Here is a 19441-nt window from a genome sequence, read left to right on the forward strand (position 1 = left end):
CTATCAAACTCTCAAACCTTCCTTAAGACTATTAACAAGAAACTCTACAATCATTTCTTCACTTTGCAGAAATATTTATTTTCACCCACAGGACAAAGGTGTAGATATACATGATTTTAAAATTTGTTCTGCATTCATAGTCATAAAAAAGTAGCTTTAAAAAAAATCTTTACAGATTATTAAAATGTGTATTTAAAAAGTAAACAAAACCTGTTTCTAGCATTTTTTTGCCCATAGGGAAAAAATATGTAAATACAGGTACTTGTGATTGCTTCTTAACTTTTACATCCAGCTATTTTTGTAGCTTCTTTTTCTTTTTCTCTGGTTCATCCTTGCTGCTTGCCTCTGCAGAGAGACTTGCACGCATATCATTTCCCAATATCTACAGTAAGAAAAAAACAGAAGTCAGAACATTTTTGTTCAATTTTTGCTATCCTAGTAAAACTTGAGTTTACTTGTAGAGACCTTTTACAAACATTGTGTCAACATCAGAAACTTTTGATTTAGATAATCACCTAAAAGAGTGTTTACCATCTTAGAACAATCATAGGTAGAACACTCACCTCAAATAAAAGCTGAAAAAGGCAAAGAGAAGCAACAGCACCCCTCCTGCCAAAGCCAGCAGGTTGTTAGCACCCCAACCATCAGCTTGCATTAGCCTTACTCTGTCTGTTTTCAAAGTGTCCTTCAGACTGGAGTCATGGCCTCAACAGAAGCTCTTGACAAGCTAAAGTTGGTGAGCACAAGCAGAGGGCAGCTCAGGATCTGAACGCACAACAGAACACACAGGCTCCTCCTCTCTGCTACAGTTTTTGTATTGTCTAGTCCCCATTTTTGAAATCACAGATTCACCTCAACCCAGGGTGAGGGATGGACAGATCAGAGCAGCCTTGCTGGGAAGGACTTGGAGGTGCTGGTGGATGAAAGGCTGAACATGGCCCAGCAGAGTGCACTCACAGACCAGAAAGTCAAACGTGTCCTGGGTCACAACCAAAGCAGCACCGCCACCGGGGATAGGGAGGGGATTCTGACCCCACCCTGCAGTGCTGCATCCAGCTCTGGGGTCCCAGCATTACAAAGAGAGAATTTTTATATTGTGGGAGTTGTAAGACAGAACTGCCATTTACACTCAGCAATTATACAGAGCTGAGCCACCCAATCACAGTTACATTGTAGTTCACTGCCATAAAGAAAACATCCTACTGAACTGTGGCAGATTTTCAGAGGGACATTTGATTACAGAATTGTGAAATTCAATACATTACTTCAGCAAATCATCATAATTCCCAACAGTGGAAACATCCTGATGGGCCCAGAACAGAAGTTTAATTTAGAGGGCTCTATTCTTTTCAACAGCCAGTGAAGGCAGACCTGTGTTTTACTGAGAGTGGATATGAAGCAATCATTACAAGCTGCTGCTAAATTATATTTTTTCTTCTGGGTTAAATTTCAATTTTACCACATGATGATTTTTTAACATTACTGAAGGATAATATGATTCTAAGAATTTTGTGCCTTACCTTGGGCTCTACCAAGACCATCCGCATTTTCTGATGTTGGACGTTGGAATCATCTAACATAATGTTCACTTTAACTTTATCAAATACACGTAATGTTGTGTCTTCCACAGTAAGTGATGGCACCTGAAAGTTCAATTTTTTTATAAATTTAACTATTTGCAACAGCTTATGTTTTTATACAAATAAATACCTTTGTATGAAAATAGCACTGTTACATGTAAATAAAATAAACCAAAAATTACTATAGTGAATATTCAGTGTTGTAGTATGTGATACATGCATTTTCTGCAGTAACTAATCAGATAATTAGATGTCAGTACTATCTACTATAGAAACAAATTCCTGTCAGAACCTACTTATTTAGACTTACAAAGACTAAAGAGTGGCATTACTACTAGAGATTAATGAACTTGCATTTAGAAGAGCCTCTCTTACCCTTCTATATCCAACTAGAATAGAGTTTAGTCATTCTGCTTGCTTACCAAATCAAGAAATAAAGGTGTTTAAGAACAAACCTTAAGAATAATAGTAAGAACATACCTCACTGTTGTACTCCAGTTTTGGTGTTGATTTATCTTTTTCTTCAAAGAAGACTGTTCCTTCTAACCCATACTTGGGAATCAGAACCACAATTGCATTTTTTCTTACAAATAATATATATGCATCTTCATTTACTACTCCCTTGGTTTTGAAGAACAGCTGTAACAAAAGCAGAACACATGAATAAGAAAAAAAAGCACTAGAACATTCCTTCTGAATTACAAATACACTACCTCAGAAAAATAAAACATTCAAATACACATCTATACTTAGTGAAAATTGCACAGCATATCCTGAAAGCAGCTTTTAAAAAATCTCATAAACCATTTATAACATTACTGTAGGGTTAAGCATTCATCTTTATAAAAGCACAAAACTAAAAGAATCCTCAAGATGCTATTCTGAGTTTTTCAGAACAAGCAAAAAATAATGTTTTAAGCTTTTTGTCAGAAGCATCCCTCAGCCTTTATCATTTCTACACTCTTGCTTGGTTTTGCCCTAGCAGTGTCCACAGTTCAACGTAACATCTCAGAACTACTTACCTGCGTATGGAATGCCACAGAGGCTCTTTGTGCATATTGTGCCATTTTATGTCGGTAATTGAGATTTTTACACATCTCTGCCAGTTTGTGTTTATCTGTGAGTTCTGGGTAAGTACTGTCTGCTCCTATGGCCACTGCCAAAAGCCGATGCACTATGATATCAGCATACCTGCAAAGATGAGGTTAAAATCAGTGATATAGTGAGACACAGTTTTTCAAAATTAATAAAAAAGTTCCTGAAAATACATTTGTTTTTGTGAATCTTACAGATTTGAGTTTTTGTAATAATGATGGTCCTCTGGTAACTCCCTGTATTAATTCAGCATCCATCTCTTTGCAGAGCCAGAATACTGTTACAATGTTTGCTAAGATAAATTCTTTATTGTGCCAGAAAAAGAAACAACACTGCATTTTTGGACTAAAGAGTGATCTTTCACCATGGCATTTTATGCCAATCCTTCTCCCCTTTCCCATGAAATTAGACAAATTTAGTGTAGAATAGCATTTCAATGCCATAGATCTGCAAAGCATAATCACATTTGAACTTGTGATGTAACTTATTAGAATTTCGGCGAGGAACATTTTAATACATCTGGTACTTCAGCGAGGAACTTTTTAATACATCTGGTAAGAACTAAAAATTACCATTTGGACTTCTACAAAGTATCCATATAAATGCCTAGAAATTTTAATCCACATCCAAGAGATTTCACTTGAAATGTTTCTAAGGAGCACGATATAAATTATTTTCTTCAAAACTCAGTGACTTCTTGGTCAGACTAAAAAACTAACATACTTTTCCAAGAAGTATGATTTCATTGCATGCAACAGCTGCCAATAGCAAGTTCCCAGCTACCAGTGTTTTCATATGGAAAATTCAGTCTCCTAAAAATTTAAACAGTTCCTATCTCAAAAATGACAGCAAACTCCGCCTCAGTCTCTGGCTAAGACTACTGCTGACTGATCCCCAAGTGCGTTTCTATGCCAGACACGTGCATTAGAGATGTATTCCTATTGTATTTTTTTAAAAATGTTACTAAACCCTAGGAGTTGTGGGCTGTAAACCTGGGAGTGAACATAAAGATGGACTGCCATATAAACCACTGCTGTTTCAACTGAAATCTAATGCTGAACAGAAACTTTTTTTTTTTAATGGAAAACACCACCATTTCTTCACAAATAAATCACTTATTTCTTTTCTCTGAAACTTTTGTAAAATACAAGTACCTTCTAATAGGTGAGGTAAAGTGAGTATAAATAGGTGAAGCCAAACCATAGTGATGAAAGTCATTATCCATTCCCGAGCAGAAATAAACAGCTTGCATCATGCAGCGAGTGGCCAAAATTCGCAGCAGTGTGTTTAGGTAGGGGAATGTGGGAGATTCAGCTTTGTCTAATGATTCAGCTAAAGCTTTTGCTGAATCCGTCTTAATTTCCAAATTCTGAAAGGAGAGGGAAAAAAAAAGAAACAAAAAAGGTCAAGTATTACTAGCAAATATTAAGAATATAAAGAGAAATGTAACAGCTAAATCTAGGATAATCTTAGCAACTGGCAAAGGTATAGCACCTAATAACATGATGGAATGCTACTACTACAAAGCAAACAAAATCCATCCATGCACAGGTCCCTCCCTCATTATTACTAATGCACAATGCAAAATCAAAATGCTGAGTCAGTAGCCTAGAATTCAGAAAAGACAACTATTCTGAACTAAGAAATATTTTATGCCAGTATTAATGAGGTTTTATTTCCTTTGGTTTTATTCTTTTATCCCTTTATTAAATCAGAAAGAATGTAAAAAAAAACCTATGTGTTTATGCCACACAAAGATTCTCATCCAAGCACAAGGTAAGTAATTGACTTTATGGTATTTCCTCTGCAAAATTATTATAATGTACAGTTGGAAAAGTAAAATGTAAAACTAGTACTGTGTATGACATTTTTTCCCTGTTTGCCAGTGCTCTCTGATAAAATTCAGGTAATGTGAAAATAGATAATGCATTTTTAACTTCCAGAAACACCAGGTAAATTTCATCACATGATCAGCTGAATGCTCTTTCTGTCACATACAGCACTGACAATTAAGTATGATCCAGAGATCAAATGATGCCTGTATTATATTAAGATAATTGCATTTTTTTAAAAAATGTATAAATACTAAACTAGCATATATAGTATATTTAGTATAAATACTAAAAAGCATATTAATTCCTAATTGTGATGGTTGTGTCAAAAGTAGTAAAAAAGCCACTTTGGTTTAGTGGTAAACATTAAAAAAATGTTTACCTATGCACAGGAATTTAGCTTTCCAAATAACACAGTACTAAGAAATAATTTTCAGAACACAAATTAAATCATTATCATTATTCCAGTTTTACAGCAGTGGAAAATTAAATGGGCTAGGTTTAAGTTTGTCTATTTATGTCATACCAAGAGAATCTGGAAGTTTCTCTCTAGACCTTAAGAAAAAAAAAGGGGGTGGGGAAAGAGCTGAAGGGAAGGGAGATGTGAATGTACATCACAGTAACTAAAAAATTGTAAGTTAACTCAAAAAAAATATCCTTAAACTGGAAAAGTAATTTTTTCTGTTCAGACTCCTTAATTAAATTAGACTTGTTTCAGGCTAAATAAACCTTAGCTGATCTATGGAGAAGATGGAAACTAAACACATTTTCTTACTTCCTGACTTTAAGAGAAACATGTTATTTGATGTGACTGATCAATTTTTAAGTATATCAATAACGCATGTGATCCAAAGCCAAAATCTGTCTCAAAAATCACATGTGAATTGGCGAGGAGAAACATTCACAGCTCACAAGTGCTACAATGTAAGACTTAAGAGAGTGGTATGTTTCCTTTACCTAAGAAAAGTTTTAAAAAGCACAAGATTCTTCCTTTCACCTAGAGGTACAATTATCCTGCTACAAATACCGGGGATTTCAAAGTGTAGCTGATACACTTTTAAAATACTGCTTTCTAGCCCACATCCTAAGTGGCCAACCAGAGATAAAATACAGCTTTTCATAATTAATTCACTTAATTAGCATGGTAAAAACTTGCCTTGGACTTTGCAGCCTTTACAAGGATGTCGTAATTTGATGGGGGAGGAGCAGGATGTTTCCGGAGCAAGGCAAACTCTGGGAACTCATCATAAATTTTTTGTGCTACAGAAATATTTGCAAGCAACATGAACTCTTCAACCATGGAATTTGTCTCTCTATCAAGGTAAACATATTATATTGTTAGAAAAGCATTAGACACTTACTTTGAGTGCCTAATGAAGAAATATTCCACCATACTAACAATGTTATATAATATTAACTAGTGGTTTTGAACGTTTATACAAGTAGGCAAGCAATTTTAAGACTAATAATAATGCTTATAAGCTCCAACTACTGAGTCAGAAGAAAAAAAAAATCCTGAAATATTCTAAAACGTTAAAATCAAGAAAAATGCTCATTAACATGCCTGAAAAAAACAAACAGATAAACCTCCTGACTTCTTCCTACACACATATGAAGTGTAGAGTGCAAGACTTGCTAAATAAATACTGCAGTAAAATAGAAGAATTCTCTTACTGAGGATCAGCTTGACTGAAGAAGTTGTGGATGCTCTATCATTGGAAGCATTCAAGCACAGGCTGGGTGGGGCTTTAAGCAACTTGTCCAGTGGGAAGTGTCTGGGCCCATGGCAGGGGGGTTAGAATTAGGTAGGCTTCCAAAGTCCCTTCCACCTCAAACCATCCTCTAATTCTATGACTGTCCTGCACTATTATGGGAACTTTGTGCAACATTAACTAAATGTTGCTATTTAAAACATGTCTTTAATTCCATCCATACTATGAATTAACTAACAAATAAAATGCATACTTAAGCTCCTTAGTCTGCAGATCAATAGGATCATGAGTTTCACTGTCCATGTGGAAACGAACTTCTGGTGACGCAAGTGTCAGGGCTCTGCAACACAGTAAGTGGTATTAAAAAATTACAGTAAAGCAGACAGAGCAGCTGAGCTGCAAGCCTGCAGCGTCATCTGGGGTTACCATGACACTATAATTTAAAATTGGCAAAAATTAAAAATAAACTTGTGGAATTCATGTTCAAATTTACAGGAAATACAATCAAATGCACAACAGAGAAGCTCCTAAAATTTCAAATGCTACCCTCTAGTTGTGCTTTTATGACTCTGTGAGATCCATAATTACTGATCTTGTAAAGAAAAGGTTAATATCCCAAATTTAGATATTTTGGGAAATACAGATAAGCATTCTTATGCAAAACAAAGTGGCAAAATACTTCTCTTTCACAAGATTTTCACTAGAAAAATGGACACAGAACCATAATATATTTTGACAGCAAGAACAGTCAAAAAAAAGGTGGTGAAAAGGTAACAGGCACACTGCATAGCTTACCCATTATCAATTCTTTTCTTCTTCAGGATTTTTGCTAATTTGTTTAGTCCACGTAAGCTGGTAGTAATATCATCATTCATAGTTGCTGAATCGATTCTCATCTGTGCTTCAGCATAGGTAAGAGAAGCCTTGAAGAGGTTAAAAAAACAAGACATCGTGATACATGATTGAACACTCTAAAAAAACATCATTGTTCTTTCTGTCTTGCAGACTGTGCAGCTTGCTGTCATTACTTGCTTCACAATAATACAAAGCTTTACATTCAATACCTAAATGCCTGTTATTCACTAAGAATAATGGACAAATGAGGACAGATCTATGAAAGATATTAAGATACACCAGGCATTTACCGTGAGTTTGCTTTTTGGATTTTTTTTTCTGATCGTATGTGTTTTATACATTGCAAGTCTAATTTTTAGAAATGTATTGAACATCTTGAACATCCACAGAATCCACTGAATTTAACTGATTAGCTGGTACATATCAGCCGTGTCCTATATTCATCATACACACAGTAATTGCACACATAAACACTTCACCCTCAGAGACTGAGAAGAACACTGAAGAATCAAACATTTTCTTTATTTTTAGTATTTCAGCACCATTTTCTAATTCTAAAAAAATATAAATCATTAATCAGAAAAAAACTTTATTATCAAGTCTGTTGATCATTGTTTTTATAATACAGTGTACAGCTTTTTATTTCAGAATTCTAGTAATATTTACTTGACTTACCTTGGAATTAATAATACTCTTTGTAAATTTGGTTTTCAGAATTTCAGCCTTATGGTTCATTTCCCATATGCATGAAAATGCAAGCCTATGAGAGAGAGCGAGAGAGAGAGAGGGGAAAATCTGTTAAAATCCCTACATAAACAACAGTAGTTTCTTGCCAGGATCAAAGTATGGATCATATCCATATACCTGTCCACATTAGATCTCAGAGAGCACAAGTTGGAACTAAGTAGCTCTGGAACCATATCAATCCTCTGCAAAGTAAAGAAAAATAAGTTAGTATTTTAACTTCCTGATTTTTATAATGTAATAAAAGCTTGGAGATATTTTTTTTTGGCCAAAAAAGCTCAGATTCTTTCTCAGAAAGAAAAATAAGCCACTTTAAAAAAATTAATTCCAAGATTCATTTTAGTTACCATCTTTTTAGTACCAGTGATTTCTGAAAAGAAATCACGGTCTGGAAGAAATAACCAGGACTAAATCTACAGTGTTAATGAATGTAAATCATAGGAACCTTCAGAGATTTAACAATCACAAAAAACATAAGAATCAATGCAAAAGCCAAAACCAGGCCACTTCTTCAATTTCAGATTGGAATTAAAACAGTATTCCAGTTTCAGAACCACATCCTAATATTGCTTCAAACCAGAGCTGAATGGGATATTGTCCAGATAGTGGCTTTTAAAAGATAAAACAGAAAATAATTGTCTTAGACAAATTGTCTACTTTATTTTTCTCCTTAGTTCAAAGAGAATGTCTCCACTCCCAAGAACTAAAAGAGGAAAGCAATGAAAATCCAACCATTTAATCATACAAGAAACTGTAGAAAGCAATTACTTTTTCACACAGATACACTGTTGTTCCTCTTTTTACTGACTCCTCATCCAAAGCATTTCCTGGGCGAATAAAATGACTGACATCTGCAATATGCACGCCGACCTAAAAAACAAGCATCACATTATGCACCTCGTGAAAGAGAAACAGTTTTCAGAGTAAAAGAAACTTTTCCACATTTTTACAATTTATCCATTCCCAGTTCCTTTCAGCAGCTCCCATATTTCATAATAAGAATAGTTTAAACCTATCATACTGATATTAAAAAAGTGAACAGTTGCAGCAATTATTCAGAAAAGGGCATTTGTACATTTAAGAGAAAGTTATATTCATGACCAATGCAGCTTTTCTTTGAGGGCCCAAATAAGCTCTTTCATGTTCTTCAAGACTCACTGCAAATTTGTTTTTGCTTTTCTGTTTGCTGGACTTTCTAGCCTGGCACACTCTACTATTACAATCTGACTGAATCACATGTAAGGGAGTAGAGAGCAGGTGTTAAGCCTGTAGCTTTTTACCACTTTTTAAAAAATAAAATAGTAACTCCACAGGCACTACAGCAGTAGCTTAACTTTTTCTTTTTTCATAGTTCTTTATCCTAGCTGTAAATATCCTTGTTTATAATACTTAGCTAAAGCAGTAAATACATTTTACATTAAATTCTCATGCCAAATGAGGATAAAGCAGGGTGAATTTAGAAGACACTAAATTCCCACTTTTGACACTGATCTGATGCAAATCAACTCCCTTTTTTTATTACCATCCTGCAGCTGTGATGCACCAAACACCATTAATTTATTTATAACAGATCTGGAGCTTTGCATGTGTCATTTACCACTACTGCACTGTTTATAAAATAAAGGAAGAAATAAGTAAATAAATGACTAAATTGATACAATACCTCTAGATTTCCATTTCCTATTTCTCTACAATGTAACGCATCATCAATATCTGTACAACCAGGAGGATCAACACTACAAACATGCAGATGCCTTAAGTCCTCCCTGTGTTTCATATCCTGAAATTTAAAAGAAACAAAAAGTTGTTGTCAAGAACACCTTCCTTTTCCAAGTAAAAATGATCATTTGAGAAAGGCACATTATGTAAGATTTTCCCAGCAACCAAGTATTTTCAGAATGTTTATTTTGTTTTGGGCAGTTTGTTCTATGATAAGATCAAAACAGATATGCAGAAACTACAATGATAGAAAAAACAACACAGAAGATTAAGTACTAATTTTTTTGTTTGTTTGTTTTACAGAAATGAGGAAGAGAATCAGAACACAACCATAGTTTCATCACAATCTCAGAATTAGCAAGGTGAGGAATTGAGATTTTTTGGAAGTGAAATTTTGACTGATATCCAGCTGAATGACTTGTCTTGGACATGATTGCTCTGAAGTCTAGCTTCCTAAAGCTTAGATGTCTAGACAATTGAAAGGAACTGCACACTTTGGAAGTATCTATCCTTGCAAAATAGCTATCTCTCTCCCTTGCAAAAGAACTTCTTTTATCTTTATATTCTTTAACAAAACCTGCAGTATCATCTTTATCTTAAAATATTTATCCCCAACAAATGCAGTTTTAGCCAAAATGCAAAAACTTGAAGAGGTCTTGTTTCCATAGGAAATCCAGCTGAAAGTTCCCACTAAGACAGAACAGTCCTGGACAACATTTCTCGTCTGTTTCTGGTGCATTGAGATATTCAAGAATGTCAGTTTGCACTGAAGGGGAAGGCACAGTAATTACTACAATCATTTACAAATTATTACCTCTTCTGTAATGCTCCATGGCATTTTTGGTAGGAAACTAAGGACAGCCTGGGAAAAAGCCTGGTGAGGGACATCATGTTCAAGCAGAAGAACTTCTGTCTCTGTCTCTTTATCTCCAGCACTTCCCAAATTCTTTACAAAATGACCCTGAGGAATAATACAGGTACATACATACACACACATATCAAGCAATACCATTGGTCCAAAAGTAAGTATTTAAGAACATTAACCCTTAGGTTATTCTTGTATTAAACTACACAGTAGAAGCAATTTTTTAATTTAGTTCATTTTCTCATCTTTAAGAGAAATTTAATTTTAAACATTTATTTGATGTAGTAAGTCTGAACCAAGTCCATCCAGACTCTTTTCTTACAATGGGTCTAAAATCTCCACAATTAAGACTCAAAAATTTAGAAATGTAACATTTTTACAGGAAGGAAAAACACTGCTGCAAAAGCAGCAGAACTAATACACTCTCATTTCTCTATGGGCTTGCCTTGTGCCACACATCTCACACCCTAATACCACATCAACTCTGCCTTCTTTCTCACTTCTCTGCAGTAATGCTGTCTTTGTCTTAATGCTTCTTCCATATATCCCACTTTTCCTTCATTTCCCTAAACTAGTGGGATACACCTGTGCTCTGCTTCAATACAAGCTGTGCATTCCCACAGGAGCCACTGGAAGACCCTTCAAAACCTGGCTAGTGTTCAATACAAATGGAAGGCCGTGTCCTCAGTTTCGCACACAGCCTCCGTTATTTATGCTGAACTTTTAACTACTTTTACCCTACTGGCAATTTGATTGCATTGGGTGCATTTGTCAAATATCTGCTAGAGTAGTGATTGGTATGTGTGAATGAGCAAAATCAGAGCAAAAGATTCACACTTCTAAGAATCCAGACTAAAGTCCCTGGTTAATCTGTACAAAGTACCTTAATTTCACTGCAGAACTGGATGAGTGAACTTTCTAAGTATGACAACCCCATAGCTGGTTTTAAGTGCAAATTAAATCATTTAGGGACTTCCTTAATCTGCACCATCAAATGGCACTCAAAGAATTTAAACCTCATCTCAACACTGTTTGCAGTTACTCAGTGTTGCAGATAAATATTTTACCTAAGAAACAAAAAAAAAAAAATCAGGTAGTTAAAAGTTCAGAAGAAAATGCCTAAACTTACATTAGGATACCTGGAATTCCTGGGCCAACCATCAATAGCAACAATTATTCTTTGCCCTTCCAATGTATCTGCTTGTCTGGTTTCTATTCTAATGCGAGGAATTCTGCGATCAGCTGGTGTAAACAAATGGCGCCTTGCCTATGAACAACCAGAAAAAGGAACAATTCATTTCCAAATAAAGAATAAAAACCAATCCTGCACTTAGAGTAAGCGGATTATTTCCTCACCTCTTTGATCTGTGACTTGGAAAGCATCCCACAATACGGCCGCCAGTTTCGTTTTATAATGCCCACTACTCTTCCCGTAGGCCTCAGCATGTCCTTGTTAAAGGAAGTCTTCAGCTGGGATAACACAGGTTAAAAATACAAAACAGTCTGAACTCATGTTCAGCTACAGTAGGTAACTTAAAACTTTGTAGCAACATTTTGTAATTCATTAAAAGGACATAAATTCTATTATGACTTTATAAATAGAACCTCCTGTGCCTCCCTGTGCTTTGCATGACTTCTAATATTTTCAGTATGTGATATGACTGAAATCACATCAGTATGTGATGTCACTTAGCAGAGACAGCGGGAGGAGACAGCATTCTGCAGCCTTTTTCTGCTGTTCTTCATTTTTCTGAAAGGATGTCCATTAAGAAAACCCAAACAAGTAATATTTTCCATGTCATTTTACAATCTATTATTTTAATTTTTTGGAGTCCTTTTACACTACCTGAAAAATTCTCCAATAATTCTCCACATAATTATTTAAAAACATTCCCATGAAATTTAGTGGAAAGATAATAAGTGGATTTTTGAAGAAATTATGTTCTTGTACAGGACATACATGCATGTGCAGGCATGCACATTATGTGGAATTACTTCAAGACCCAAAAATATTTTACAACAGGCTCCAAGTGTATGTATTGCCTATAAAAGGTGACTGTCAGCATGATACAACACCTACTCTAACAAATCCTCATCTGCATATCAGTAAATACAGATTTACATTATTACATGACTACCACCCAGTAACTTTTGGATTCATTATGCTTAATAAAGTAACATGCGAATTCCTAGCAGAGACTAATTGAAAATGATCCATTTTATCCACCATCATGTATTTAACACAACTCGATAACTCCAATTGAGTTTTATGATTTCTGTATTCACAGAAATTCATTTTATAAAGAGGATATATAAATCTAAAGCCCAACACTCTCAGGGTATGACAGATTTCATCTCTTTTGTAACACCACAGTTAAGAAAAATTATTTCTTTCATACAATGTTTTCTTTCTCCTCTTCATTTTCAATGTTCTCTTCATTCTGGCCGTCATCCTGCAAGACCACTGAGGATGGTGCCACCCATTCATCTTTTGCCAACAGCTCCACAGCCACAACATCTTCATGAATTGCTCGGTTTAAATGTTTCAGGCCCTGTACAATTATCTGGATTTTTTTAGAAAACAAAATGGAAATGCAAATATTCATGATGATGAAAACAGAAGACCCAAATCTAGAGCAGTGTAACAGAAGAGTAAACATGTATGACAGGCTTTACATTCCAAAGAACATTTTAAAGTATGGTTGTAATGCACTATTTTCCTCTGCCAAGGTTTCTTACAGTACGGATGATCTTATTTCAAGATTCCAATTGCTTCTGTAAGAAATATGTTTTCCCCCTAGTTTTGGGGTTTTTTTTAAATTTTTTTATTATGTCAGACAATCCTATTTTTGCAGGACAGTGAATTCCACATACTACTGAGAAAGAGGAATAAAAGAGAGACAAGTACCTCTAGCTGCCACAAATAGGGAGGGAGGAGACAACTGCCACTCCTTGGAAACAGTGTCCATACAACTGCACCAACTGAGAATCCAGCAGGCAAACAGATGGACTAACTGCTGGGTGGGAAACAGCCCATCTTCCCCCCACCAGGCAGGAAAACAGCACAGGGAAACAAAGCAGGAGAACCCCACAAGGGCTCATGACTGTTTTATTCCCTGAAAATCCTCCTTTACAGTTGTTCCTTTGTCTTTCACCATATATTTCAAACTGATTTTAAAAACTGTTAAGAGGTCAGTTGAAAAACCATTAACAACCAAGATTCATCTTTATTTTACCAATTACTTTATCAAACTGTAATTTTAAATACATTATTCTTTTTACCAAAAAAGCACAGTCAGCATTTCAGCAGTCTATATCCATACAAATCAAAAATAAAAACAGCAGCACAAACATCAGAAAAAAACCCTAGAAGGGGAAAAAATGACTAACATATTTTAACATATGCCACCATGAAATAATTAAATTTTAAGTCACTACTAAGGCTAGGTAAAGTTTACTGCATGGAGGTAAAATTAAAACTCACCTCTTTGTTTTCTTCAGCATCTCCATGAACCCAAACAGTAGCTTCAAGATAATTCTCTCTGTTTGCCCTGTATGTTCCTTGGAGATAAATACCAGATTTTATTCCTTGCTGCAATTTGCTAAGAGGAATATGTTCTGGGAATATTATTTTTCCACCTTCTATTTCTTTCTTTAGGAAAAAAGAAAAACAGGAGAGGATATTTTCAGTATTTTACATTCATGTTAATTTCAAAACCGAGCTCTGGAACACGACACACTGAAGCTAACAAACTCCCTAATTGTAACTGTGTGTAGGTATGAATATGCACAATAATAAAAAAACTATTATTAAGCAGTACTTTTTCTAATGAAGCATCAAAACCATAAAAATGTGGCAATTCTAGGAACTTTTCTTGTTTTCCTGCAGTTACTTAAGAACATACTGCACAATTTTATGTTGATTTGGATATAGTGACTAAACAGATACTTAACAAAGAAAATATTACATAGTAAAGAGTATGGCACATAGCGTATGTACTGTAAGCTACAGGAAACATTATAAAAATACATTATGTAACCAAAGTTTGGAGCAGTCAGACAATTGCTTACACCTGAATGATCTACAGTTAACTGCTGAGAATACCTGAGCCCTCCTTCTTCCCACTATTGCACCGAGCTCTATTCTGTGAAAACTAACCCTGATGAAACTAACTTTCCTATTTTTGTGGTGAGTGTTCAGCTATATCAGCTGTATGTGAACATGTGAGTCTTGATTCTGATAAACACAAAGCACAAGGAAGTAGAAGAGGATGTAGCTCATATTTGAGCTGCAGCCTGCATTTATGTCAACTTAACTAATAACCAAATGAAAATGGTTTTGATCAATAACTTAACACAGATTTTCCAGCAGACACAAAACAAAGATCTAAATAGTTTGCAATATATTTTGTTTTCATTTTGTTCTGTTATTATTCTCATTTTCACAATAGTTACCTAAAGCAACTAGCTTTTTACATATAACAAGATACATACTAACAGGCATATAAGCAGAACTGAAAACGGCTGCAATATTTCCTTTTCACTTTTCAGTTGTCAAAAGGTTCATTGCCAAAATGGTAATGAAGTCCAAACTCCTTCTATTCTAAACTTATGCCAGTACCCTGACATATAGTATGCAATATTATACTGCAAGCCATTTGTGATCCATTTACTTTATAAAAAGAAAATAAAAACATACCCCTTCATCAGATACACAAGCAAGACGATCTACAAGCTCAGGGTTAGCTGTCAAGCTTTTTATATACTCCTCACCTACAAAAGCACACACGTAAATATTTAGGCAAGAGATGCATAGGATTTCAGTATCAAGTGACTGCTCAGTTTTTTTGTGCAATAAGTTAAACATACATACTACTTCACTTACATGTATAAGCAGTTATTCCTTCCTCCAGAGCTTTCTCTTTATTAATTCTGTCATTTGTTAAAAAGATAACTTGAATCTTTTCCTCATCCTCTATTTTCTTCAAGTGTTCATTGTACCATTTCACTGCTACACGAATGGCTCTGTCATTGCGGTCATTAGCAGTTTCTCCCCGCTTCTGCTCTATGTACGTTTCCCTAAATGAATTTTAAAAAGAAAAGGGAGTGTTTGACAAACCAAAATAAATCCCAGCATCTATCTATACTTAAAATTTTCAGACAAACAAGATCAAGACTGTTAGGCCAAAAGTACCCATTGTACAATTGCGCAACACCCACTAGGCCACTGAAGGGCCAGGAGACATGAGTAAAGGAAAAAAGGAAGGAAGTGTTAATTTCTAACACAACTTCCTCACAGACAATTGAAGAGGTTTGCATTCAAGCTGTCAGAACTATGGATTCAAGATTCCTTGAACTATGATAATGCAGTATTGGAAACTAGTTGTGAGTACAAATAAAGGCAAATTAATTGCATCTCCATTTCTTCGAGCTTTCTGTCACTAACTGAATGGATTTTTGAATTCTGCTACAGACTAAGCTGATGATATTGATAAACCATTGGCATATGTTTAAAATTAAACATAAATTTAAAATTGCCTAAAATGGAAAATCAGTACTCTATTACTCAAGATAGCAGTGCTGTCTGTAAAGCTTATGCAATGTTCTAACCCCCTTACGTGATATATAAATACACATAATATATGTATACTAATAATATACATAACATAACATTATGCATAACAATATACATAACATATGGATTTATACCAACTATGAACAGAAAAGCTCCTGGAACACCAATTACTTCCGAACAGGATTCCTTAGAAATATACCTTTTTATGACACCAGTGTTATTTTTCTTCCAGTCCACATGCTCCAGTCTTGTTCCCCACTTTCTTTTACTGGATATCAGCATAACTTTCTTATGCCCCATTGCACCTCTTACCTGTGATGCTCATTGGTGAAAGAATAGAAATGTTTTTCTGGGTTTTGAATCACGTCCCTAATTCGTTTGTACACTGGCGCGCTCCGATTCCTGACTTCCTGTAGGACTGTCTGCAGCACAATGACATTCTTAATAACAGGATCTTCAAGGATATCAATCTGAGGAACAAAACAGAAATGAATCAAAATTGTTGTTAAATTCTATCCAATAACAGCACTTGAATTATTTCCTTGGCTAATACATGAAAAGCTAACGTGAATTATGAGTGGCTTCTTCTGCCTTCTTCCCCTCACCACTGGGAAACTGAACAGTGTATGAAGTTGCTTTCTCCTCCTTCTGGGAAAAAAAGTCAAATAAGATTTTCCAGCCTCTTTGTGATCTGAAGATAAGGACTTATTCTGACTTCCAACAAATTTGCCACCAGTGTGTGCAGAATTCCAGACAAATAGAAGGCCAAGTACACTACAAATTTTGCCAACATAAAATGGGTTCCTATAAAATTTACCCTTAGTAAACAAAATGCAACTAGGCACAGTCCGATGGAAATCTGATGCAATTTACAGGCTGCCTGCCTCTGTGAGGATTGCAAGCCATAAAATGGTACCCAACTACTCTTACACAGCTGGTGTGCCTATGCATGTGTGGGTTTGAGTTCTCCAGAAACAATCCCACTGTTAAACTGAAATTTTTACTTCAATGGAGTCAAATCAATGGGCATTCTACAAGCTGCTCTTCGCTTTTGAAAGACCTTTTTCTTTTTTAAGGAATTTTGTTAAAATTTTCAGCACATTTCTTTGCCAGCTCCTGACATCAAGACAGAGAAACAAATATACCCTAGAAATCCATGTAATCTGTTGGGGGAAAAAGATGAGAGCTTCACTTCCTAACCTCGTGGCAAGAAACTGTGCAAACCCACCTGCAAAATGAGACAGCCATAAGGCTCTAGTGGGCATTGCTAAAAGAATAGCAATAAAAAGCAATACCAGACCAAGCTCCTGTGAACCTGATGTTTACATGACCTGAAAGATTTAGAGCCATATTCACAGGAGAAGAAATCCAGCATTATTATATGCATAAGCTGAAGCACCAGGCCAAGTCTCACTGTGGCAAAACTGTTTCAGTGTCTAGGCAAAACCTTTCCCTACCCTTACCAAGGCTTCCTAATCCCCACTTCTCCAGTTCAGCTCAGCACACCCTGGTACATTCTCAAAGCATTCTATAGGACACACATACAAATTTCATCAACAAGACACCAAGAAATCCGTTTGTGAGAGGCTGAAAACATCCCTTGACCTGCTGTTCTGGGACAAAAATCCTTACAAATTTGGGATCTCTGCTAAAACATACAAGTGTTGCTCCCCTCTCCAGAGTACTCCATGTTAGAATTCATGAATTAGCTACAGTCTCCTATGTGTGCACAGGGTTGTTCTATCTTCTATACAGGTATTCAAAAACAATGAAAGGAAAAATTTAAACATCAAGCTTGGGGATTCCTCCCAGCCTCAAAGTTTACTGTCTGCCCTGCTGAGACCCAATTCTCTGCACAACTATGGATGGGCTGCAGGGTAGTTGTTCCCGTGCTTCCAGAATTATACCTGGGATGATTTCGCACCTTCTATTCATTACGTGAAGTCAACATCACAGTATAAAGAACCTAAACCTACACCCTGAAAAGCAGAAGAGGCATTTTGAAAAATTCAGCGACCACAGAAGATCCAAAAATTCAGTGATGACATGAAGCTCTCAATTACTACTTCAGAGTCAACCAGCTTTCTGTGCTTGAATTTTCATACCCATACCATACCAGAACGAACTAAATAAATAAATAAATACTGTTCTTTATTCCTAGGATTCAAAAGAAACCACAAAAACCAAACGAAACAAACCAACAAGAACAAAAAAGAAAACCACATAACAAACAAAACCACACGCACGCACACTTCCCACCGTCCCCCCCCCCCCCCCCATAGAACTGGAACACAGTCTAAGACCAGAGCAGGTTCGCGGATGCTGCAGCCTTCTCCTCAGGAGCTGGCTGAGAAAGACAAGGCTGGACAAGGCAGAAAGAAAGATCCAGGCAGGGATCAAGCAGCCAGAGGAAACATGGGAGGAGCCAGGCCTGCAGAGCGCTGCCAAACGCACCTCTCCAGAGCGACGGGACCTTACACCCACAGGGATTTAACAGGGCCGGCGCAGGGAAGGCTGGAGCTTCCACATGGAGCCCGGTCGGGCCCAGAGGAAGGCAGCGGCGGGCCCTCCCCAGCGCTGAGGCGGCCACACCATCCGTCCGTCCCTCCCGGAGGCGCTCACCTGGTGCAGGAGCAGGTTGGTGTCGGGCAGCAGGAAGTGCGGCCCGGGGCAGAGGCTGCTGCCGGGGCCGCTGGGCCGCGCCTCCAGCCCGGGCGCGCTCCCGGTGCCGGTGCCGGGCGCGGCGGGGGGGCAGAGGCGGCACGCGGCGGCGCCGCACGCGATGTCGTCGCGCAGGTAATGCTCGCGCACCACCTTCACCACCGCGCCCGCCCGCGTGCGCTTCACGAACGTCCGCGAGGTCAGCATGGCGCGCGGGGGCCGTGGGGAGCGCGAGGCCGGCGGGAAGCGGCGCGGGAAGCAGCGCGGGAAGGGCGCAGGAAGCGGCGCCCCGGTCGCCGCGGTGATGGCGTGGCGCGCGGCCCCGCCCCCGCCGAGCTGAGGGGAGGCGGAAGCGCGCGCGCGCGCGTGTCGTGCCGCCGCTGCCCGGAGTGTGTGGGGCAGAGCCCGGGACTGGCCCAGCCCGGGCTGCTGCTCCCCAAGCCCTGCCGCTGCCGAGTTACCGCTTGGGCAGCTGCCCAGTGCCTTCCGCAGCTCCGGGCATCCTGCGGGACGAACGGTATATCCTCTTCCCGAGTTCTCCCCAGCTGCCTTGGGGAAGGAAGGCGGTGGTGGCGGCCTCGGGAGGGCAGCCCGGCTGTCGCTGGCCCGGCCTCCGAGCGCGGAGTCTCCTCTCCCTGCTGGGCTCTGCGCAGCGCCGTCTGTAAGTAGCAGCCGTGGTCTGTGCCAGGTGGTTGTAAAGTCCGTGTGGCTGCTGGGTCAAGCAGCCTGGCAAGAACAGCGCAGCTGCTGCTGAGAAGGCAAAGGCCAGCGAGGTTTGAAAGGAGCTTGTAGCTAGGTCGGGC

At 37.8% G+C, this 19441-nt stretch overlaps 2 protein-coding genes across 3 annotated transcripts in view; one reads left to right on the forward strand and one right to left on the reverse strand.

The window, feature by feature from the left end:
* Window positions 1–8: 8 nt before the first annotated feature.
* Window positions 9–18917, reverse strand: DIS3 (DIS3 homolog, exosome endoribonuclease and 3'-5' exoribonuclease). Its single transcript, XM_041419910.1, has 21 exons — window positions 18600–18917; window positions 16290–16447; window positions 15288–15481; window positions 15102–15175; window positions 13887–14054; window positions 12802–12966; window positions 11759–11872; window positions 11532–11669; window positions 10352–10498; window positions 9482–9598; window positions 8587–8688; window positions 7939–8003; window positions 7750–7834; window positions 7015–7142; window positions 6473–6559; window positions 5664–5820; window positions 3830–4044; window positions 2603–2771; window positions 2061–2219; window positions 1521–1643; window positions 9–382 (listed from the first exon to the last, which is right to left on the reverse strand). Exons 1-21 carry the CDS (start codon window positions 18843–18845, stop codon window positions 293–295), a joined length of 2901 nt encoding a protein of 966 aa, XP_041275844.1. The 5' UTR covers window positions 18846–18917; the 3' UTR covers window positions 9–292.
* PIBF1 (progesterone immunomodulatory binding factor 1) overlaps window positions 18487–19441 on the forward strand; it is a 106695-nt gene continuing 105740 nt past the window's right edge. The window contains exon 1 of one of the 2 annotated variants that reach the window (XM_041419912.1): window positions 18487–18614. The gene's annotated coding sequence lies outside the window, so the exon portion shown is untranslated. Of the gene's footprint in view, window positions 18615–18979; window positions 19300–19441 lie in introns of those variants that run through there. The other variant, XM_041419911.1, reaches the window with a different exon arrangement.

This window comes from Onychostruthus taczanowskii, unplaced genomic scaffold (assembly GCF_017590055.1).
Source record: "Onychostruthus taczanowskii isolate IOZ18803 unplaced genomic scaffold, ASM1759005v1 scaffold62, whole genome shotgun sequence".
In the NCBI taxonomy this organism is placed as follows: Eukaryota; Metazoa; Chordata; class Aves; order Passeriformes; family Passeridae; genus Onychostruthus; species Onychostruthus taczanowskii.